Source organism: Petaurus breviceps, unplaced genomic scaffold, assembly GCF_028583685.1.
Source record: "Petaurus breviceps papuanus isolate PSGF00001 unplaced genomic scaffold, PetGlider_PUasm1.0 37, whole genome shotgun sequence".
In the NCBI taxonomy this organism is placed as follows: Eukaryota; Metazoa; Chordata; class Mammalia; order Diprotodontia; family Petauridae; genus Petaurus; species Petaurus breviceps.
Window position 1 is genome coordinate 95,147,933 of NW_027186296.1, and position 25,828 is coordinate 95,173,760.

At 34.8% G+C, this 25,828-nt stretch overlaps 1 protein-coding gene across 4 annotated transcripts in view; it reads right to left on the reverse strand.

Moving 5' to 3' along the window:
- The window catches only part of RAB11FIP2 (RAB11 family interacting protein 2), an 86,799-nt gene that overhangs the window by 59,091 nt on the left and 1,880 nt on the right, over positions 1 to 25,828 (reverse strand). For 3 of the 4 annotated variants that reach the window (XM_069099050.1, XM_069099052.1, XM_069099051.1), the window contains exons 2-3: positions 16,221 to 16,663; positions 15,053 to 15,521 (exon numbers count right to left, since the gene is read on the reverse strand). In XM_069099050.1, the coding sequence (XP_068955151.1) occupies positions 15,053 to 15,521; positions 16,221 to 16,663 (912 nt within the window). Of the gene's footprint in view, positions 1 to 1,900; positions 8,309 to 15,052; positions 15,522 to 16,220; positions 16,664 to 25,828 lie in introns of those variants that run through there. The other variant, XM_069099053.1, reaches the window with a different exon arrangement.

The window sequence follows — 25,828 nt, forward strand, 5'->3', positions numbered from 1 at the left end:
GTTTAAATATGATTGCTGTAGTCCTGGTCTGAGCTTTTGCAAGCTCTTCTGACCAGGGGTTGAGTCCGGGCAACACAACTGGAGGTTTGCCCCTGCCTTTCTCGTAGGCTGGCTCCAGCCCCTTTCAGCTAGCTGGAAGATTATATAGGTTCAGAGTGACAGAATTACAGGCTCATCCTTGGTCTGAGTAACCCTCCCCAGTCACTCAGCTGCAAACCTCAGACTGAGCTAAAGGCAAAAATCTGAGATCTGGCTGTAGGGTAAGAACCACACAGCTGCTACTCACTTCTACTCCTGTACCTTGTTAAGCAAATACACAGCCTCAGGCCCAGGTCAGATGCCCCTACTCAAAGGTCCCCTCCTTAATCCATACTAGGTCTGTGAAAGAGCTCTAGTGTCAGAGCAACAGAGCTGTCAGTTGGCTCCTGTTCCTTCTCCCTGCCTAGTGTCTGTTCCCTCCTTGATCCATTAATGCTTCCTGCTCTAGTTCTAACACATAGCTTCATTTGAATTAAAGTCTGCACCAGTGCCTTCTCGAGTAGGCTCGGTGCCCAGTACCCAAAGATCTATACTGACTTAGGCTGGGAAAATGACTGTTTATTTCTTGGATTTCCCCATCACAATTTGGTTTGGGACTCTTTTTAGGTGTTGGAGCATTTGTGGAGGAGAACTAGGCTACACTGATTCCTCTCCTTACTGTCTGCCCTATTCATCTATACTTTCAAATCCAACCAACTATACTTTTAGTTTTTATTTATCCATCTTGTTTGAGAGACTAGCATGAGAGACCAATATTTTGCTAAAATGTAGTTAAACCTCATACTCTGTAATTTCCCCCCCACAGGCTAATAACTATCAGAAAAAGAAATGAGGCAATTTTGGCAATGGCCTGTTCTCGAAGCCATGTCTTTTTGTTAATCATGGCTTCCCTTTCTAAAAGTTCACTATTCAATGATTCTTTTAAATTTTTTTTAGAATTTCACAGAGAATTTAGGTTAAATTTACTGAATTAAAGTTTTCAAGTACCATTCTCTTCCCTATTTTGAAATTCAAAATTGTTACCTTTTATGCTTGTAGCACCTTTCACATTCTACATGATCTTTCAGAGATCACTGACAATAACCCAGCACTGTTACCTTCCAGTTCTTTAAATAGCTTGGCCTAAAGTGAATCTAAGTCTGACTTCTTGAACCCATACTCAGCAATGCCCACTATCTCCCTACTTCTCTTGAGTCTCAACTACCAGTTAGCCATTTTCCCCCCTTTTCACTACAAAAATTATTTTTCTTGGAATATTAGAACATATTGTATGAGTACATTTTCTCTTATCATTTCATCTAATCTAAGCTGCTGTCCCCACCCTCTTTTGACATTCTTTTCCTTAGAACAGCTCCTTTGGGGCAGTTAGGTGGTGCAGTGAATAGAGCACCAGCCCTGGAGTCAGGAGGACCTTAGTTCAAATGCAAACTCAGATACCTGACACTTTACTAGCTAACTAGCTGTGTGACCTTGGGCAAGTCACTTAACCCCAACTGCCTTACCTTCCCCCCTCCAAAAAAAATTACCTTTTAAAACCCTCTCTCCAGGGTGTCCAGGTAACACAGTGAGTAAGAGCACCAGCTCTAGAGTCAGGATGACCTGGGGATCGAATCCCGGGCTCAGACACTTAGCACCCACCCAGAAACACCCAGCCATGTAACCTTGAGCAAGTTACTTAACCCCAATTGCTTTAAAAAAAACAAAACAACATCGTAAAACCCTCTCTCCCTGCCACTTCTGGCATTCTTTTGTTATCTTTAGCTCATTCTGAGCCTTAGCTCTACTAAAATTCTTAATACTTTCTGTCACTCCTCTATATTTAGTAATTATTACTATCTTTGCTTTCATGTGTGTACATCTATACATATGTGTGTGAAGTGACTGAATTTCTTCTATGTCTACATTAGTCTCTTTAAACAATTCCTTTTTCCTTTTCATCAGAATTATTTCTCTTAGTGTATCCAAATTTCATTTTTGAGAGGTTTTCCTCCTTGGGCTTACCTACCCTGCATATTTTTGGTTAGTAGGATACTCCTATCTTTCCACTAAATCTTCTGAAATCTGTCCCAAGACCTAGAATGTACTGTGAGATTTTTTTATTTTCTGTTCCTTTATGTTCAGTGCTGGACTTCCCGAGTTCAAATCCCACTCAGATATTTATTAGCATTGTGGTCTGCCTCAATTTATGTACTTGTGAAATAGATGTAATAATCACACCTACCTCAGAGGTTTGTAATTAGGATCAAATGATATAAGTAAAACATTTCTGCAAACCTTAATATTTTCAACTTGTTCTCACTTCTTTCTGTGAAGTTCAGATAGAAACAATACTGAGACAAGCCCTTACCCTGTTATTCTTTAATATTTAATGTTCTGAAGACTCTTGTATAAGTGAACAAAACAATGCTTTTTGTAGTTAAACATAAGTATTAGAATGTAGGCTCACTGAAAGCATCCTCAGCACAACTCTAATACCGTGTTTCCCCGATAATAAGACACTGTCTTATTAATTTTTTTGGACAGAAAAACACCAGAGGGCTTATTTTCAGGGGAGGGCTTATTTTAATGAACACTGACAGCAATTTTAATAAACAGGTAAATGTGAACAAAAAAAATGTACCAGCAAGCAAATCACTGGGGAAGAACAGGATGACGCGCTCACTGCTGCAGCTCTGATTGGATGCAGCTCGGAGCACGGTGTGCGTTTCACCCGGGGGGGGGAGACGGTGCATACAGAGGGTACCATAATGTAGCGTGTAGCGCAGGGGATCACCTTCACTACAGTAGCAATCTCAATAGGGCTTATTTTCGGGGGAGGGCTTATTTTAGAGGAATCTTACACAGTAAGGGGAGGGCTTATTTTCGGGATAGGTCTTATTATCAGGGAAACACGGTAGCAGACAAGCTAACAGGGATAACATACATTTCAGCCTGCTTTCGCATGATTTTGATTTCTCCTAGATTTCTATATTTTTTAAAGGCTTTTGGTACATGTACCTTGGAGGTTATGAGTATTTAGCAGAGCCACATTTATTAAAAATATTGTTCTTCAGTTTTTGTGACTCTGTTACCATGAAAAAATATAAGGTACAATTAAAACAAAACATAACATACAAACTTAGCTAAATGTCGTTTAATTATAATGACCAAGTCTGGCCTTGCAGAAGCATTGAGAAAAAGCACATCTGCCACTCTGCCTTGGGTGGAGGACTGTGGGTATGGAATACTACACATGTGTCTGATTACTCTGTTGGTTAGTTTTGCTGAACTGTTTTTTCTGCCTTTCTTTAAACTTTGTTTCATGAAATGGCTTACTGCGAAAGGGAAGGAGTAGAATTTCTTCAGAAATATGATGTTAAAATGAAAGACATCAATACAAAAAAAAATTTTAAAACAAAGTGCTATGAGATGGGATGAGGAAGGAATAACTTCAGTCAGGAGCTATTCATGGTGAGTGAATTGTTTGCAATGTAAGGGACATCTCATTACCTAGAATGGTAGAACTTTAGGGAGTTGATTTACCTAGAGAGTTTTGTTTTGGGAATATACCTTCTATTTTTGATCTGAATAGGGCATATATCTGCTTAAATGTGGTTAAGTAATTTTTTAGATTCCGGATAATAACTTTGCTATTTTAGGGTGATATTATCTTGTAAATACTCTTGAATATCATAGTAGCTCACATTCTAATATTGCCCCAACAGGATTGATGCTACTTGAACATACAGTTCTCTTTGCAATTTACTTGATTCTGGCTTTCAATTAATTAATTTTGTCTGATTAATAATCCCTTTGTAGACAGTAGTATAGAGGTCAGGGAAACAAAAATTATAATTGTCCCTTTAGTAATTCATATTTCCATATGTCAAATTGATATTTTCCCCCCTCTCAGGGTCACAGTGATGTTATAACTGAGGCTGATATATGCTTTTTAAATGTCAGTATGAGTTAGTAACCTAGAATGTATCCATGATTCATATGTAAACAGGTTGAAAAGTTTCAAATATTTAAAACATTGCCACATGACCAAGAAACATGTAACTACTACATATATGTATGTATATCATGTGGAAAGGTTGGTTAAATCTATTCTTAATTGAATCTTTTTCAAAAATGTTTAATAATTAGACAAACTAACCCCAAAATCTTATTTTCTTTTTTTTTCATCATTATTTTTTAAGCAATCGGGGTTAAGTAACTTGCCCAAGGTTACACAGCCAGTTATTTCTGGGTGTGGTGCTGAGTATATGAGCCCAGATTTGATCCAGGTCATCCCGACACTCGAGCTGGTGCTCTTACTCACTGAGCCACCTGGCTGCCCCTAAGCAATTGGGGTTAAGTAACTTGCTCAAGGGTACACTACCAGTTATTTCTGGGTGTGGTGCTGAGTATCTGAGCCCGGATTTGATCCAGGTCATCCCAACACTGGAGCCGGTGCTCTTACTCGCTGAGCCACCTGGCCGCCCCTAAGCAATTGTGGTTAAGTAACTTGCTCAAGGTTACACGGCCAGGTGTTTCTGGGTGGGTACTAAGTGTCTGAGCCCAGATTCGATCTCTAGGTCATCCCAACACTGGAGCCGGTGATCTTACTCGCAAAAAATCTTATTTTCACAGAAGTTTAATAGATTTTTTAAACTCCTCATTTTTGTGTTATAATGGTAATTTAAACAGTTTGAGTTTTTTTACTAGTGTATGTTTACTGGAGCATAATAGCTCCATGAAAAGATAGAAGTGTATTAATATACTGTATTATAAGTCTGAAAATACAGTTTAATTTTGAAAACTAATAATTATTTTTCTCTCACCTGTCAATTCTATGTAAAGAATGATTTGCCTTTTTTCCCTAAACTTACAAGCAGAACTATTAGGAAAGCTAACGTTTAGGAAAATTTATAGCCAAATTTTAAAAACAAACAAAAAACCTTTGTCAGATGCTTTTAAAATCCATTAATCTATTAGTGCTCAGGGATTTAGTGAATGTAACCACTGAAATGATGACTAAGACCATTAGATATTCAGTATGATTAGTTCCCTTAACAGTAACCTAACCAGAAGTTTTATGCATAAACTCCCTGGACATCACTTGAAACTTTTATTCTTTGTCATCCTGATACTCATTATAACTCTTCATTAATTGCTCTATTTCCCTGTGGATTAATTTGCAGAAGACCAACCATTCTATCCTCCAGCTGACTCTAATGCAAATTGATATCTATATTCTTCAAAATTGAAAGGAAAAAAAAACAAAAACCTCTAACAAAAAAGTCAAACTTTTGTTAAGTTATTTTACTGAAAGAGAATGAGAAAACAAACCCAAAAAAAATCCACAAAAACTGCTGTAGTCCAATAAACTGATGTGAAAATTTCTCAATTTACAGCACTTGACAGGTGCTAAAAGAAAAGCATCTTTAATTTTAATGTGTTGTTAGGACCTCTTTAGAGAGACTCTACAAGTTATTAACAAGGTCCTCTGAGACAGGAGACGGGTAATTAACAAGACCTATGGAGATATAGTTTAGGTAATTAACGAGCTCTTATGCACTGGACACAAGGTAATACAGAGAAAATCCAATAGTTAAAGTGAACAGGTTGTTACGACATAATCAGATGTAGGAATCAAGTTCTCAGTCCCTGACAAGACTTTTAAAAAATGTTTCATAAATTGATATTCCTTTGTAGTAGAATAATTTTTATAAATCAGTTTTAAATAGTTTCAGTAAAATTTAATTTTGATTTGGCATCTAGGAGGAGTAGGGGAACCTATTATATGTGCAGTCTATTGTCTTAATCATCCACTGAATACTTTCTGAGAAAAATTCTAAATTTTTTTTCAATTTGTTTTTATAAGCATGTTGTTGGCCATCTCTGTAGCTGGCAGGTTTATCTTCCTTTGGATTCTAAATGTACACAATAGTACTTGACAGTATCTACTAAATAGTGACTGTGTCATGATGCCATTTTAGATCCTGATTTTGTATAAAAATATTATTAGGAGTTCTTGGTCCCAAAGACTTGCAGATTTATGTTCTACAATAGCAAGATTTCTGAGGGTGAAGTTGGGCAGGGATTTTGCCCCTGAATGAAATGATAAGGCAATTTTCAGTTTGGAAATCTGATCTGGAACTAAAATGCATAGTAGGCATATGTCTAGGTCTATTACAGATAAACCCAGTTTTGATATTTTGTTCTGTACCCAGCCCGGGTATAGCTGGATATTCAATTCCACATCTATCTCTTTTCTCATTGCCTTTGGTGCAAACAACCTGACTCAAGGAGCTGTGGATGGAACAAATCAATGTTGTACCTAGAGTTGTAGACATTTCATTTACATAGTAAGTAATTCAGGCTATTCATTTGAGATTTTCCCCCTATGCTTAATTATAATTTTGCTACTTTTATGCAAGAGATTTAAAAATATGTAAGTTTCTAAACCATAGCATATAATCTATCCTTTATTTGGAACTATTCTCTATATTTTGTTTTTTAAAAATTTTTAAAATGCTTCCCTCTCATCCTTTTGTTTTTTTTTTCATTTTAAGAGTCTAGTTTTTTCCATTCTCTTTCCTATGGTTTTATTTTTTCCCATGACCTAATTTTTAAATTTTACTTTATCCCTATTTTTTTTAACAGTCTTCCTTGCTAAATATATCCTTCCCATTTCCCCTATTTAGCAATCACTTGTATCAAAAACTTTAAAACAGATAGGGAAAAAGATCAATATACCATTTCTTGTCTGATAGTGTATATAACATTCTGTACCTAGAATGATTTTTCTCAGCATTTCCTTAGGGCCAAGCTTAGTCATTACAGTAACCCAGGGTCCAGTTTTATTTTTTTTTTCATTTACATTGTGGTAGGCTTTCTGTATGTTCTTTTCCTGATTATGCTTATTTCACTCTGCACTAACCTATGTTTTCCCTATGATTCTCTAATTCTCATCATCATTTCTTACTGTGGAGTACTATTACATTGCATTCATGTACTGTGCAATGTTTAGCCATCTCCAAGATATCAAATATTTTGTTGCCAGTTTTTTGTTACCATGAATAAATGTTGCTATATACGGGACCTTTCTGTTTTTAGAGTATGGACACTTTAGTCACTTTCTTAGCCTAATTATGAACTGCTTTACATCATAGTTGGACCAATCCAACTGAAGCAATGCTTTAGTGTGCCTGCCTTTTTATAGATCATCTGACACTGACTTTTTCCAAATCTTTAATCATCTATGCCATCTTGTTGGGTACGACGTAAAATTTCAGTTTTGATTTGCATTTGTGCTATTATTGATCATTTAGAGTAGTCTTTCATAAGGAACCATTCATATCTTTGACAATATATCAACTGCTAAATGATTTTTAGTCTCATATGTCTGCATTTCCTATTTATTTTCTACATATCTTGCATAACACACCCTATCAGAGATATCTGATACAAAGATTTTTTTCATTCTACATTTTCCTTCATACTATACATTGTTTTCAATTCATGTAGAAGTATTCTAGATTCATAAACTAGAACTTATTTTATCTTTTGTGAACACCTCTATTTGAATGAAGCACTTATGAAATACTCACTATATGTAAAGCATAGTGTTAAGTACTAAGGATACAAAAAATAAAATTAATACAGTCCCTGCTCTCAAGCAATTCACAGTGTAATGGTGGAGACACCACCTATGGAAGGTTTCAGTTAAGTCCCATGATCCTTAGTTGCAGCCTCCTTAATATCCTCCATTACTAAAATTATTTGTTACCTCTGATGTTGAATTAAAATTTAACAGTGCTAAGGATTATGGTGGTAAGAACCTTCCTTTCTATAAAGAAACAGTTACCAGGATGTAGAATGTCTACACAGGCTACTTCCCAGAATGATGGCTGAGGGCACTGGGATGAAAGCAGTGCTATTCCCAAGAACCCAAGGCTCTTATGTTCAGAGTTCTGGGCTGTTTCCATCAAGGTTTGCGTGAAAATGGTGGTCAAAGTGATGGAGGTGGTTTGACTTGCCTGACACATTCTACCCCGTCTCTCCCTCTGGGTGCCCAGCTGCTTCAGCCAGGCTGGCCTGTTTGCCCCATGTGTGGCAGTCTGTGACAGTGGGAAAGGTGTTGTTTGGTGTTTGTGAGGGCTGGACTAGAAGCACGACCAGTGATTTCAGGATTTCTGCCCCTGTTAGGGCTCCTATGCCCATCTGCCTATTGGTAGCAGTTGGTTTGCAGTTTTTGCCATCAGCGGTGAGGAAGTTGAATGCTGTCTTCACAATTTCTCCACTTGATGAGGCAATAAATATAAGCAAAAAGGAAATAAAATCATCATTTTTTGTAGATTCGGCAGTCGTAGAATATAGAAAGAAAAAAGTTCATCACCCAATTATTGGGTAATAAGATATTTTAGTATTCAAATTCATAACAAGAGCCATTCCCAACTGATAAATGGCCAATGGATATGAACAGGCAGCTTTCAAAGGAAGAAATCCAAGTTATCCATGGCAATGTGAAAAAATGCTCTAAATTACTAATAATCAGAGAGATGTAAATCAGAATCACTAAGCTTTCACCTCAAGACCCATTAGATTAACAAAGATGACCCAAAAAGGGAAAATAACAAATGCTGGAGGGGCTATGGAAAAACAGATACATTAATGCTCTGCTGACGGAGCTGTGAACTGGCCTGACCATTCTGGAAAGCAATTTGGAACTATTTATGTAGCTACCAAATAGCTATTAATCTGTGCATAACCTTTGACATAGCAATAACCATACTAGGTATAGACTCCAAAGAGGTCAAAGAAGGTGGGAAAAGACTCATATGTACAAAAGTATTTTTGTGGTAGCAAGGAACTAAAAGCTAAAAGAATGTGTATCAAATGAGGAATAGTTAACAAATCTTGGTTTATGAATTTGATGAAATATTAATTATTGCTATAATTAATTCTTGCTATAAGAAATGGTGAAGGGAAAAACTGGGAATTGTATAGAATGCATTGCGAAGTGAGCAGAACCACAACAGTTTATACAGTAATAATTATATCGTAAAGACAAAAAACTTTGAAAGACTTGAAAATTCCAAGTCAACATAATAACCAAACACAATTTCAGAAGACTTATGATAAAACATGCAGCCTACATACTGAGAAGTGATGGGCTCAGAGATGAGACTGAAATGTTTTTTAAGACATGGCCAATTAGGGAATTTGATTTGCTTGACTATCCATGTTTGTAACGGGGGTTTTGTTTTTCTTGTTTTCTCAATAGGGGTAAAGGAGCTAAAAAGGAAAAAAGTTTGATCTTCATTTGAAAACAAAATTTAATTTAAATAAATAAAGAGTAGGTCTGATCATATCCTCCCCCCCCCCACTAAATAAACTCTAGTACCTTCCTATTATTTTAAGGATCAAATACAAACTTCTAACATTCAAAGTCCTTCATAACTTGCCCCTTCTTATCTTTCCAGTCTCATCACATAGTATTCCTTTGCACACACAGTGTAACCCAATCACACTGCTCTACCTGTTATGTATATACAACAACCCAAACCCTATCACTATGCCTTCCCATGTAACATATATACTCTGGAATCCTTGATTTCTTTCAATACTCAACTCAAATGCCACCTCATACATCAAGCCTAACTGATCTTCCAGCTGCTAGTGCCCTCCTTCAGCAATTAGCACAGTGCCTGCCACATAGTACAAGTCTAATAAATACTTGCTGACCAAATGATTCCCTCCTAAAACTATCTTAAATTCATTCTGTATTTCTACATATGCTGCATACCAAAATATTGGCTCCTACACAAGTAGGATGTTTCATTTGTGAGTTTATATATACCTAGCAAGTTGCATAATGCCTGGTATTCACATGGTACTTAATAATTGTTTGTTTTGTGATTGATTTAAGTATGTGCAGCTCTCCCCCTGCATCTGGAGGCATCTCCAATCATCCTGACTTATATCTGGCCACTGGATCCAGATGGTTCCAGAGCAAAGGGTAAGGCTGGTGACTCTGCAAAGTCCTCTCTCACTTAAATGTAATTCACTTGTAAGTCATGGTATCACCTTCCTGAGAACGAAGGATAAACAACAAGTATACACAAGTAATTTTGGGACAAGGAGGCACCAGGTGCTTTGGGGATTAGGAGAGGCTTCCTGCAGAAGCTGGTGCTTAAGCTGAGATTTGAAAGAAACCAAGGATTCCTAAAAGGAAAAGAAGGGGATGCATTCCATATATGGGGGGGGGGGGGAAGGGGGCTAAAACGATAGAATGATTAAAGGAGTAATGTTATATGTGTGAAAAAAAAAAAGCTAGTTTGAATGGATAATGTAATTCACCTGAAGTAGTAAGGAATATCAAACTTGAAAATGGAATTTGGACCAGGTTATAAGCTTTAAGTGCCTGACCTGAAGGAAACAGGGAGTACCTGGAGTTTACTAAAGAGGGGAATGACATGGTCAGACCTGTACTCTAGGAATAGCATTTTGGCAGCCAGTAATGATAGATTTGGATAAATCAGACACTACATTATAATGTCTTAAAAGATAAGCAAGGGGGTGGCTAGGTGGCACAGTGAATAGAGGACCAGCCCTGGAGTCAGGAGGACCTGAGTTCAAATCCAGCCTCAGACACGTAACACAAAAAAAAAAAAACTAGCCATGTGACCTTGGGCAAGTCACTTAACCCCAACTGCCCCACCAAAAAGCAAAAAAAAAAAAAAGATAAGCAAAGAAGTTTAAATCTGATATAATAGGCAAAAGGGAAATATTGTAGGTTCTTGACAATTGGGGGAAGGGGCAGTAGTGCTTTAGAATGATTAGTTCAGCTAGGAGAGAACTGGGAAAACAACAGAGCAAAAAAACAAGCTGGCAGAATGACTGAATGGAAGCAATAAAAATTGTGCTGGTAACCGAAAAGCAGGATTAAGAAAGAAATCAACAGCAAAATACTTCTCAGATTACATTTAAAATCTAAGGAATTAACCTAAAATATCAAAAATTAAGTCACATAATAGATAGGGAGAGGCAGTGAACCTGTGATTTAGTTGGTATAGAGAACTCCCGTCAGTCAATAAATAGCACCAGTGCCTACTCTGTGCTAAGTGCTGAGGAAGCTAAAAAAAGCTAAAGACAATGCCCTGTCCTCAAGGAGCTCAAAAGATAAAGTAACTCCCTCTTTTGAAGTATGTTGATATCTCCTTCACAATTCAGTCTCTGAAAACTGCATAGTGCATTAAGAGATGAAGTGATTCACCACAGGTCACACAGTTAGTATGTATCAGAGGTCACCTTGAAACCATCTTCCTGGCCCCAACTAGTTCTATATAGTTCTATATAGCTGCAGTCTTATCACCACACACAAAGGTGGCTTATGTAGTCAAGACAAATTAAAATTCTCCATCACTTGTATTACGATGCAACACTATGATAATGGAGATACTACCAAGTACTCTGAAACTTAGAGCTATGTGATCCTCAGCAAATCACTTAACCTCTGTTCCTCCATTTTCTCATCTATGAAATGATGGGGTTGGACACTGTGGCCTCTAAGGTTCCTTCCAGCTCTCACTCTATGATTCTATAATATAAAGTCTTTTTTTCCTTTTTTTTTTTCTGGCAGATTTACCAGTTAAGGAGTAATAAACCTGGAAATACTTTAAAGTTGTTCTTTAATGCAATCAGATTTCCTGGTACATAGAGTTTTCTCTAGCAAAATAAACCGTACCCTTCATTTAAGATAAATCTCTGCTTTTCTTGTTATGGTTAGTATGATACTAAGATGGAGGGAACTAGGTGGCATAGTTGACGGAACAGTGAAATTGTTGTCAGGAAGACCTGGGTTCAAATACCTCCATCAAACACTTACTAGCTTCATGACCTTGGGCCAGTAACTTCACCTTCTCTGAGCCTCAGTTTGCTCATCTACAAAATGGGGACTGACGCCAGAGTTGTTGGAAGATCAAATGAGATATTTCAAGAGTTTTGCAAATTTTAAAGGACCACATAAATGCTAGCTATTATTATCATTCAATTCAGTTATGGAGCAAGTACTTCAAATAGAAGATATGAAGTTCTTACAGTTCTCAAACCAAATATACTCAAAAATGCCTATCATTAGCTACAAAGAGAAACAGAGAAAATGTGACACCCTTGAACATTAAGAGAAAACAATTCAAAGTCTTGTTGGCATTATCCATGACATAATTATACAATGAAAAGACTATATCATCCTGTGCTTTAATATGAAAAATCAACTAAATTATATTGTCATTGCAAGGCGTAAGACAAGAATAAAAGACAGATTTTTAAAAAGAGTGACCCTCCTCAGTACTGAAATAAATTCTAAATATATATACACACAAGATAAGGCTATTTTCCAAAGAGTCTGACCTACATTTTACTCTTAAGTCAATATGCCTACCCTTTATTCTTTTATACACTATCAATAAAAACTAGCTATGACTGTGTTTCTACACATTTTTATATGATGAGATTCTTAAAAAATCATAATCTAGAAGATATGTACTATGATATTACCTATTTTACCATGCTACATTAAGGGCTTGAAAAATCCCAAGCACTGTGACGCAGCATTTGAGAGAAATCTTAACTGAAACTATAGAGAAGTGCTTAATTTTTTTTGATTGATATGCTTTTGCATTTTGTAATTACATTAACTTGAAAAGAGATTCAATGTGCCAGACAGTTCCACTCCAAGAAGCAACTATGATTCAAGTAAAGTATTCTAATGATCAAATGCCAAATCACCAGAGGCATGGTTAAAAGTGAGGATGGAAAAATGAGAGTCCATTATAAGGACAGGGAGAGCAAACAAATGGAATATGGAAAAGAATAATTAGTTATGATCTATTCTCCTACATTTGCCCCAAAAAGTATCTGATCTAGAAACTGGTAGGTTAGTCTTTGAATTTTCTTAGGGGATCCTTTAAAGATTCTTTGGTCAATATCCAATGACCCTAATTTGGCCTCAATCTCAGATTAGGAACCAATGCCCTAGGGTAAAGCATGTTTTCTTTTTTTTTCCCTTTTGTTCTTTCCTCGAAAGCCAAAAAATAACTTCTGCAAGTTTTAAAGTTAGTTCCTAGATTTCAAACAAATTTGTCAACCTATGGAACATTTAGCACATCACTACTGAAAATATACACTGAAAATCTAATTCATCTATGTAAATATTATGAAATAGCCCAGTTTTAATGGAAAATTCTACACTAACGGTGAAGTAAGCAACTGGTAAGCCTAGATCTGGCTAAATGGAATTCTTGATTTCAAAACTCTTAACAGCATTTGCATTGGGTTAGGTGCACATGGCCCTGCTATTATCATACTATTTATTTTTATCATACTATTTATCATAACTATTTTATCATACTATTTTCCTTTCTTTTTCACTTATTTGGAATTTAAAGCTCCTCAAAACTCATTCATGTCCTTTAAAGTAACTATCTTCTTTTAGACCAAACTTTTGCGTAAAAAGTTGAGTAAGAGAAAACTGAAAAAGGCAAAAGGAGGAAGGAATCACAGTATAATGGAAAGAGAACTAAAATTAGAAGAACTGGGTATGAGTCTAAACTCTGCCTTTTATAAGCTGTGTAATGTCAACTAAATACATATAGCATGTAACAAACCTTCAAGCCTATGTAAATGCTAAACAATGTAAAACAGTGGACCTAACTGAACCTCAATTTCCTCATCTATAAAACAAATCCTTTTCATAATTAACATTCTATGATTTTTTTATTTTACAAGATATAAAACTACAGTGTATTGTTCACTGATCCTTTAGATTTGATGAAATGAGGCTTATTACAATAAAGGAAATATAAGTAGGATATATATGTAATTTTCAATGAAATGAAATGGCAATACTATATGATAACAATAAATTTCTTTCAGTTATTATGTTAAATAACCCAGTGGATTTTTCAAAACCATAGCAAATGACCTAATCTTTCTCAAGGCAAAAAAAAAAAAGTATATATTTCTTCTAAACTTTTAGTACCAATTCTGCTTGACAGATCTTTCTGTACAACAGAATTCAAACACAAAAAACAGATAATACAATATTTTTCAACAGAATCCTTCCTTACTTAAAAAAAGGGGGGGGGGATAAGGTGAGGTGGTAGGTAGGCAGTGACAGGGGAATAAGAGCTTCTGAAATTAGGCAATTGTCTCAAAGAATATAAGAAAATGACTCCATGGTTATATGGCAAAATCTCATCAGTGCTTTGCCACATAAAATTACTGCAAATCTCTACAAATACATTTTCATATTCTCCAATATCTGACACTTTCCTTAAAAATAGAAAATGAATACATATATTCTTTGACAGACACAGAGTACTATATTACATGTAGAATTCTGAATTCTACTTCTGGCTTTGAGATTGATAGTGCTATGATTCTGTATAAGGCACTTCATGAGCAACAGTTATTCACTTGGAGTCTTAAGGTATGTTACAAGAATTAAAAACAAATGCTTACAATATAAAAATCTCAAACTGCTATCCTTCTGAGGACAGCAACTCATCCAAAGATCAAAGCACTATGAAAATTAATTCTATGATGTAAGGTAGTGGTTTTCAAAATGTAATCTACAGACTATACTATTGGCCTGTTCCTGCTCTCAAGGGGTATGGGTTGGTCTCTTAAAGCATTAATATCTACAATATAATGATGTTTAAAACAGAAAATTTTAAAATAACTAAATTAAGATACTCATCACTATACCTCGTCAAAAAGATTATCGTTCATTCCTTAAATTCTGCTTTTTTTTTTAAATTATAAGAAAATAGACAAGAGGAAGCATTTGTTGCCCCACCGGATTTACAAAGATAGAACCACTGTTATAAAGAGCACAAATACTGCTACAAAAAAAGACTGTAAACAAAATGAATGAATGGCAAAGCAAAAATATTTAAAATAATCAAACATCTGGAGTATTTTATTCCTTCATTTATATTACTTTTCAAAATACCATCCTCCCCTCCAAGATTGAGCTTACCTAGAAGATGGCATCATGTTTGTAGTCCTGAAGTTTGTTGTAAATGGGTTAGTAGAATCATAATCAAAATAATCCTGGCGATTTTCACCAAATGCATTAGGTGATTTCAAGTCACAAGGACTGTCTGATCCCCCATTGCTAAGTTTGTCAGACCTCCTGCTATCTTTTTTCCCAGTCACTCTTTCAAAAAGACTAACTTTCTCCCTTTTCTCTCTTTTATTTTCTTTTTTGACTTCAACTGATTTTGAAAATAAACTCACACCACTGTCCCATGATTCACTGCTTTCTTCAAATGGATTTTTCTTTCTTGGCAGTGTTGCAAATTTTTGGGGTAATGAAGCAGTCACATTTGTAAATGGGTCATTTTGTGTTCCAAAAGACGATTCACCTTCATCAACTATGCTGTCAGGTTGGTTGATTTTAGAAGTATCAGCACTTAATGTTCTTCTATGTGGAGATTTGAGACTTCCTGCAAACAATTTTGTAGTTAATACATAGCCAGTGAGACATTACATCATGCTATTTGACACATTCAGTGTGCACACTGGTTCTGCTTTTAGAAGTTGAGCAATTAGTTATTTCAAGATATTAACCTTAAAAGTAATCTGGTAAAATAATTCATATTAAGAAGCCACTGTATAAGGGCATAAAGGTTCTAAGTTAATGACAAATGCTGCATTACTACACACAATGCTCCTCACTTCAGATAAAACATAATGTAAACAAACTGTAGTGTCAGTGTATCTTCTTGGCATGATAAGGCAGTAAAATATTTCAAGGATTTCTGTGGGTTTTAAAAATCATTTACTATTAAACTTGTTTTTAATATGCAGGAGTTATTTTCAAAGACATTTTTGAGCCCAGAAAGTGTGCATCCTGTAACATAATCTACACAATTAAATGTTATAGTCTTCAATATGGGAAAAATAGAAATAAAAGAGAATTGGATTATAAAAGGTTTTAAAACCAGAGAATTCATGCTGAATATTTGCTATAAACAGAAATGAATTTACATTACCTATTAATAATAAAAGGATTAAGAAGAGCTCAGCTTAAAAAACTCTAGAAAAAGAGAGTAAAGTATTTTCTAACTTTAAAAATTATATGTAAGAAAATCTAAGGGTAGTTCAATCTTCTACCAAAGTACCTAGTAAAATATTTCACTTACCACTTTCCTCAACAGATTCAAAAGACTCTAACTGGCGCCTGAAAAGATGTGTATGACCAATAGTACTAGTCTTCAATTTCTCTGAAGAAATATGTGATGCTGATAAATCAGACATTGAATGAGCTGAAGAGAGTCTCTGAGGTCCCAAAAGAAAAGGCTTTTTTGGTTTGGATTTCATCTGTATTTCACTACTTGAAAGTTCAGTGTTAGCATCAGGTATATGAGTACTTGGAATGATAGCTGAAGATGTATCAGAAAACGTTCCATCATTCTTTCTACCTTTCATTTTATCTTTTAGTTTTGCAAAAGGAGATCTTGTTTTGTCCTTCATTGATAGATCAAACATACTGGCTGTCATATTGTTCCTCATAAACTGAATGTTGACCTTTATTTCTCCTCTGTCTTTGGCTCTTTTCCCTTGTTTGGATTCTAACCTAAACCACCTTAAAAAGAAGGAAAAAAATAGGCTGTATCAGGCATTTTAAGCTATGTTATTTCCTATTCTTTTGTTAAATTCATTATCTGTAGCACAGTAATATAGAATACTCAAAAAAATTTCCATCAATTATACAAGGTATCTTTCCCCAAGACTTAAAGTTATGAAGTATTATGAAAACTAAAATATACCTTCCAAAGTTTGTGTATTTTAAATTTCCTTTAAATATGTAGAACTTTTTGTAGTAGCCATCCCTAACCCCACCCCAACTCAAACACAGGTAACCATATGTCTACAAGTATCTTCTGATATTTTAAAGTGTAGTACCTTTACTTAATTTATTTTAAAAAAGGGGGGGGGGGGAGAAGAGCAATTCTTTCCAAAACAAATACATGCATCAAGTCAAAAATATTCCACATAAAGAGAATAACATAAAAAGATTTAAAAATTAAAGATAAAACAAAAAGTATATTTTATTTTCATTAGAAACTCTAAAATTTCATATACATAAATGTCTGTTTTCATGTTTAAACATGGAATAATAACTTTTATCAAACTTAGCTATATTGTACATTTCTAGCTTTATCCATTTTCATAGAGGTTATACAGCATTTCTGTGCTATGACATGAAGCTAGCTGAATAGGCCTGAAAATAGAAGTGTCAGTAGACCTTTTTAAGTGACCTTTTTTTAAATGATTTTAAAACCACTCACCTTTAAAATTCTTATCAGTAATAGCTAACATGTTTCCACGTGTGATAAGTGCTGCTAATGGCCTAAGTAAATTTTCTTGACATTGAAAAATACTGAAGGAAGGAATCTGAAAGCACTCGCCAATAAAAATTCTTTTTGAGTAAGGCAATTTACAATGACAAATAATGATCAAATTCTCTGAAAAATGAGCCTCCCAAAGTCCTTCAGCACTAAAAATACTACTTGGGTACAATATGTACATTTAACTCACCTAAATGTGGAATAATTTAGTAACTCTGGAGAACACTTGAGGACATAATGCAATTTACTTATACTGCATTTTACATTCAGTTCATAAATAAAAACTCAAAAAAAAAAAAAAGCACAAGATCTCTCCCTGGTCCCCTGCTCTCTCTTCATACTCTGCATGATTTCATCAATTCCCAGGGCTTCAATTTTCACCTCTATATAGATGATGCCCAAATCTACATGAAGTGGGACCAGATATAAAGATAGACTTGGAAACACAATAACTTGAGTTCAAATTAGATTTCAGACTGTGTGACCCTGGGCAAGTCACTTAACTTCTCTACCTCAGTTTCCTCACATGTAAGAAGCAGATAATAATAGCACCTATCTTTCAAGGTAGTAAACTTAAGGATGTGTCAAGTATTTTGTAAACTTTAAAAATGCTAGCTATTGGTACTACTATTATTCGGAGCTACAATCTCACATTACCAACTAGGCTAGTTACCAATTACTGACTGAACATCTTCACCTGGATGTCACAAAAGTGATTCAAACTCAACAGGTCCAAAACCCTTCTTTTATCTTTCTCTCCTTAACCCATCTCTTCATCTAACTTCCCCATTGTGGAGAGGATCACCATCATAAAATTTACCCAGGATTGCCATCTTGGAGCCAACTCTAATTCATCTCACTCTCCCTCATCTCCTACTCAAAGTCACTCAGATGGGAAATCTTGTTAACTATACCTCCACATCTCATTTTCACTTCTTTTCACTCACAAAGCCATTAGTTTCATTCTCTCTCATCATCATTCACTTGGACTACTGCAAGTCTCCTAATTAGTCACCCTGCTTTTAGTCCCTTCACTGTTTAATCAATCCTCTACACAGCCGCCATACTGAAATTCCTAAAGCACAGATCTGACCATGTAACTCCTATGCCCACAGAGTTTCAGTGATTCCCTACCACCTCTTGGTTCAAATACAAACTTCTTCGTTGGCCATTCAAGGGCCTTAACAATCTAACTCTAATCTTTATGTTTAAATATATTTCATGTTTAGCCCATTCACTCCGTTCCATCCAAATGTGTACAAGACAGTCTATCTGTCACCTCCAAGCCCCTGCACAAGCTGAATGACCTCCATACCTGGAATGTTCTCCCTCCTATGTGCTTCTTGGAATCCCAACCTCCCTTCAAGTTTCAGCTTAGGTGACATCTCCCATATGAAGTCTTTCCTGAATACCCTCAAATTGTTAAGGCCTGCCACCAACTTTATATTATCTGAATACATGTTGTTGGGGTTTTTTTTAACCAATCCCCTCCATCAACATCCCCAATGCCAGTAAAAGGTATTGTAAGCTCTGTAATGGTAAGGCCTATTTGAGGGGGAAGGGAGCATCCTCAATGCCTAAAATAATACTTTATACACAAGAGGAGCTTAATAAATGTTTGCTGAATTGAATATTTTATAAAATATGAGAACTGAGCAAAATGCTGAGAAATCTAGTTACTAATAAGCTGTGATAAGATTACTGAAAAAAGAAAAGCTTAAATGCCTCCTGCTAGTATCCATGTGCTTCACACAATAGTAGACTAAAGTAGAAATACTAAAAACTAATTTAAAATAGAGCCAAGTTTTTCATTTTCAGACATTTCATTCCAATGTATTACACACTTTTAAGTGGAGTATGCAAAGCATAGTTTACTTATTTCATTTACAGCATTTTTAACTATAAAAAATACCACAAATTTCAAAATATCACAAGTAATTCTTACAAGAGCAAACAGCCGTAACACAGTGCAAAAGGGCATTTACCCTGGCACATGGTAAAGGCTTAATAAATGCTTGTTAACTGAGTATGTTTAAATAACTCCCCTGAAAGTATGGATATTGTACTCAAATGACACTAAAATCTTTTATAAAGTCAAGTCCACACATCGACAAACATTAAGCACCTACCAAAAGGCAAGAGACATCCCTGTTCTCAACAAACTCTCTAATGGAGAAGACAATATAAAAACAAAAGAGGTACAAAGACATATACATGATAAACTGGAGATGATCAATAAAGGGAAGGCATTAGAATGAAGGAGAATTCAGACAGGCTTTCTGTAGAAGGTGGGATTTTAGCTGGAACTGAAGGAAAGTCAAAGGTAAAAATGAGGCAGAGAATTCCAGCCATGAGGGCTAGCTAGTGAAAATGCCGGGAGTGGGGTGAATGGAGTGTTTTGCATGAGAAGGCCAGTGTTACTGGATCAAAAGATACATAGAGATGAATAAGGTAGAAGACCAGAAAGTCAAAACTAAAAAGCTTTTTAGTTAAAAAGGAATTAAATGATGAAATTTACATAGGTCACATTCAGAACATGCCAGATACAAACTTCTATATTTACTACATAACAGGTAAACAAATTCTTAGCTCAGTCTACTAGATAAGACAAGAGAGTATGTCCTTAAAATGTAAAGCAGCCACATCTGAACAAAGCACCTAAAATAGTAGTAGCATACAGATAGATATTTAAATAGCACAAGGACAAGCAAGGTGTGATATTCTCATGAATTTAAGTAATGACACTTAAGATCTCTGAAGACACATATTTACTTTTAGATTTTCTAACTGAAAGAGGATATATATAAGCTTTGTTATTTATATATCCTTTGTTGATCTATGTAGACACTATCTCTATTCTAGGAAATTCAGACAGGACACATCTTAGTGTATAAGATTACTGGTGGAAAACTGATATTACAATAATTCTGCAACTGTCCACACATGACTCATTTATTCCAACAAATAAAGCCCAGAAGGCCTAAATGTATATAGAGCTATAACATATGGTTGTCCTAAGACCTCAGAATATGCTAGACCAAACAATCTTCATTGTATCATACCAGTGATGAGAGTTCACCAGTTTTTCCTCAAAGTGGGGTGTAAGCACTAGAATGTTAAATCATTATTTTTAAAATATATCTTTTTTAAACATAACCAATCTAAAAGAATCTATATACAAGTTCATTCTCCTCAGCTTCTCTCTATCCCCCTCCTTCCTTTTAGTTGACTTAACTAAGTTTATTTTATGTAGATATAAAACTATGTAAAATAAAATTGTACATAATTAATAACTAACATGATTCAAGATGCTATAAAATGAAAGACAAATTATTTTGGAATAAAAATTATAATCCATCAAAGTAATCACATTCTCCTACTTTCACTGATTATATATAAGTTGAGCAAGGTTAACTGTCATTTACTGACCTTGACTTTAGACATAAAGAAATTTCTCAGGGGCAGATAGGTGGCACAGTGAACAGAGCACCAGCCCTGGAGTCTGGAGGACGTGAGTTCAAATTCGACCTCAAACACTTGACAGTTACTAGCCGTGTGACTTTGGGCAAGTCACTTAACCCCACTTGCCCTCCAAAAAAGCAAAAGAACGAAAAAAGAAAAAGAAATTACTCAATATACTCTACTCGTCTTTTTTCTTCTTGGGAAATAACTCTCCAATATATCTATAAGAACATGTAGGACACCAGAGCTAAAGTCATGACAACTTGAGCCATTTAGTTTTGCAATGCTAATCCTATTTCATAAATGTCTATCACAAAGGAAACTAAGTGAGAAAATGTGAATGGATGAGTAAGAATTCATCCGTACTAGAGAATAGATAACATATATAATCTTCAAAGTACTTTATATATATCACCTCATTGCGCATGACCTAACAATGAGTAGAATCATCTTCATATATATTAAGACAGAAAAATATACAAAAACCAACCACTAAAAAACCTAATCACTACTCTAACACCAGACCTCTAAGAAACTTTCTCTAAGCCAGCAGTTATTATTTAATTACAGAAATAATATCCAGGCTAGGTACCTATGGTACAGCAGAAAGAGGCCCAAATTTGGTATCAGAAGACTGATATCAGTTCTATCACAAGGCAAGCCTACTGTATGACATTATTGCGAAGACCAATGAGATAATATGATAAATGCCCTAAATATTATAATATTACTTTTGTTATTAATATTGAAGAAACCTGCCAGATTTTCACAAAATATAGAGCTAGCTCAAAGGATCCTTAAAAATCATTCTAGGGGCAGCTAGGTGGTGCAGTGAGTAAAGAGCCAGCCCCAGAGTCAGGAGGACCAGAGTTCGGTTCTGGCCTCAGACACTTAACACCCACACAAAAAAAACTAGCTGTGTAACCTTGGCCAAGTTACTTATTAACCCCAGTTTCCCTCCAAAAGGCAAAAAAAAAAAAAAATCATTCTAATCAATCCCTTCAACTTGCAGCTGAAAAACTGGTGACCCAGATAAGTTATGGGACTGAACCAAGGTCATATAAAACAAGTCTGCAGTTGTCAGTCTTCTGGATTTCTTAACTCCTAATCTGTTGCTTTTTCTAATATACTGACTTCCTGAATGACAAAAATAAGACAAACAACTATGTATCATCAAAGGCACTAAGACAAAAAACAAACCACTAGCAATTTATCTCTACCTCTTTTGTTATGAGGTTAACTGGTGCCTCAATTTATTTAATTCTTAAAATCTAGAGATCTTGCAATGTGTGGAAAGTCCATAATTTGCTTCCACTTTTTCAAAGTAAGTTTCAGGTCTCCAGTGCTATTATTCAGATAGACTGCTTCTACTGATTACTTTCACAAGCATCCAATATTTAAGAAAATAACTTTCACAATTAACATTAAACAATACTAGCAATTTAGAGCCAACAATGTCAAACAACTTACATAAGGAATAAAATATCTAAAGTAAAAAAGAATTAACCTGTAGCATTAATCTGAAGCAAATAAGTAAATCCAATGACATGAACTAGAAAATGAGAGATAATAGTGCTACAATCTTTATGGAATCTAGGATATTAGAAAAAAACAAAACAGAAAATGTACTAACTACTGCTTTGTTAACATAGTTATGGAATTAATTATCAATATGCATACTGAGAAATCCATCTGATAGATGATACTTCACAAACAACAATACTTGACAGAAAAAATATAAACTACACATCAAATACCCATCAATTGAGAATATAACAATGGATAAATAATATCTAGAGGTGTCATACTTTTAAGCAGGTAGAAATATAACCCCAAGGAGAAAGAAGAAAGGGAAAAAGGAAAATAGAATCAAAGAATATATACACAAAAAACCTTAAATCCACAAAGTTTTTTGACAAGAGCATAACAATTTATAAAATATAAGCATAACAAGTAAATTCACTTAATACAGATATTGATATACATTTGCTTTAAAATGATAGTTTTATACCTTGAAGTGATAGTTCTCTCTTCTAAAGTAGCGAAGCACTTTATAACTGTCAATAATGATGATAGTTGACATTTACGTAGCACTTTAAGATTTATGAAGCCCTTTATGATCTTATTTGATACTCACAACAACCTAATGAATTAGGTCGTGAAAGAATTATTATCCACAGAATAGGAAACTGAGGTTGAGGAAGATAAAATTACTGGCCTACAGTCACATGGGCACTAAGAAGCTGAACCAGAATTCAAATCTAGGTCTTAGCATTCTAAGTCTCAAACTCCTTTGGCCAACACAGACTCTTACTGTATATGATTCAGTTCAATGAGTTATTTTTGTACATATCTTACATTAGACAAGAAGCTCTATGATGGCAATGACTTCAACTTCTTATTATCCTCTCCAAATCCTAGTAAAAAGATTTGCTGAGCAGATGTGGAATAAATTTTAAAGCTGGATTTTACTAGTTCAATTCCAACTTTTTACTAAAAGGGAAATTAAGACCCAACAAGGTAAAGTAACTTGCAAAGGATCAAATAAAAACTAAAAAAGGAATCAATAAGTTTGAATTCCCTTTGAACAATCAAAAGGATTTTTTTTTTCTGATAAAACAATCCAGTTATCAATTAAAGTCACATTTACTGCACAATGTATATTTATCTTTTAGGACAGTGGATAATTATCAGGATATAGAGGCCAAAGATATAGTTAATATTTTATGTTTCTAGAATTAATCAAGTTATAAAACACCTCCAAAGCAGGAATATTCTTTGTGTAGAGGATCCCTTTGGCAGTATGATAAAGCCAGTGGACCCTTCCACATAAGTGTTTTAAATACACAAAATTATAAGATATCAGTTATGTTAAAAGAATGATTAGAACAAGTAAGTTCACAGACCCTAAGTTAAGAATCTCTGCTCTAAAGCTTCAGGCAAGTTTTGATTGGAAGCACAAAAAGGTATTTAACATAAACTAGATTACAGCTGAGGTGAGCACATAAGTCTAGCAATCATAGAAGTCCCTCATCAGATCAATGCTGTATCCACAAGCTAAAACATAAAACTTCATAACAAAAATGCAAGTATAAAAAGTAATTTCAGTAGCTTTGATGTTGTTTTTTATATAATGAGGCCTTCAAGAGCCATTCTAGAGATATCATTTGTTTTCCCAGGCTTCCTGAAGATAAAATGAAGACATAGCATTTGGGGCTTAGTGGATTAATGCTGATTTTTTTTTCATCTCTTGAGTCCTGGATTTAAACTCAATATGGCCTCAGTTCAATTTTTAGTGGGCACCAGTCCATGTTAGAAAAATCACCACACATGTGGGAACTATTCCCAAACAATTGGTGCTATTTGGTCAGAAGTGGGGAAAAGATTGGCATTAAGGGTGAGACAGGCCAGAATGCAGGTGCACTGGCAGGGCTGCACAGAGAAGTTTTAAAAAGCTCATGCCTGCATCATACCTAACTCTAGGGATTCCAACTTCTATTATTTTCATGAGCATTAAACATACAATGTATTGCTGTAAAAAAGCAATAGATATTACATAACAGCATGCACAATTTTATTATTCTGCTATATTAAACATGGTTTTATTTTCTCAAGTCTCATGCCAGCACCAAGCCAGCCAGCCATTAAAAGTCAAAGACACAGAAGTACTCTCCTGGCCCTTTGCTTAAATTATTCAGGTTCAGCCATTTTCCCTTCTTCCTTTTAAGGGGAAGTGATGAGTGGGGTCAGTGAAAAACAGAAGAAGTTTACAGAATCCTATCTTTTATCTATCATAATGCAATTTGGAATGAATCAACCTGTAAATATTTCTCTTTATTTCAGTATCAAAGGGGTAAAAAAGCGTCACCCTGTAGTTTTTAGGGGAATTCTAAATCAGCTGGTAGCCTTCATCACTCATATTGATTTTCTAAAAAACACTTGGGAATTGCTGACAAGGTTCAGCATTGTGCAGAATATTAAATATCTTTTTTGTAACACACCAGCGACTCAAGTCTGTCTTTTGCAAGGCCATATGTACAGCTGTGCTGGAAAGAGGAAACTATTAAATATATTAAAAAACTAGAAATATTACCAATAAAGACACTTCATCAAACAACCTGGTCCCCATTCATCCCCACACAAAGCAAAAAATGTTAAGGATGCAGAACATAAGAAAATAATTTTGGATACAACAACATTATAAGCCTAGTAATACTTTAAAGTAACAATTTTATTTCAAATAATGCTAATCAATTTTATTTAATAGTCAACATACATATGCCAACTTTTTGCATGTAGAAACTAGGCTGTCAACTGCCATTTTTTTGGCTAAATGATACTTTTTAAGAAAAGATCTTGGATCAAGGAAAACGGGGTTATTTCAAACTAAGAATTTTTAAGTTTGCAGTTGGGTCAATTTATATTTAGAAAATGTACTCTTAAAAGAAGGTCAGTAACACATGACCTATTAAATATTTGAAATTACAGTATAAAATTTGAAAATGTAGGCAGTGTAAGACATAACAGTCATGACACTTTTAGATGTTCAAAATGTTATAAAGAGTCACTAAAGCATAATTTGATATATAAAATAAACAATTTTAACATACATATAAATGTGATTTTATAAAAACTAAATTCCAACATGAAAAAAGTTAAATGGATAATAAAATACTCTTTTAAAAAGGAAATGCAAAATGTATTTCATTATGTTACCAAGAGCACAGGCAGAATAACTTTTAATCTTTTCCCTCATTTCCTTAGGACATTGTCACCTTAATTTTTTAAAAATATTTACTATCACTTTTCATTTTACATTCTTGACATTTCATATCACTAACACAAACCAACCATAGGTCAAGGCTTAGAAAATAAGTATTTTCTAGATGTTTTGAGGTAAAATATACTTGTCTATACATTTATAGTTAAAGTATGTG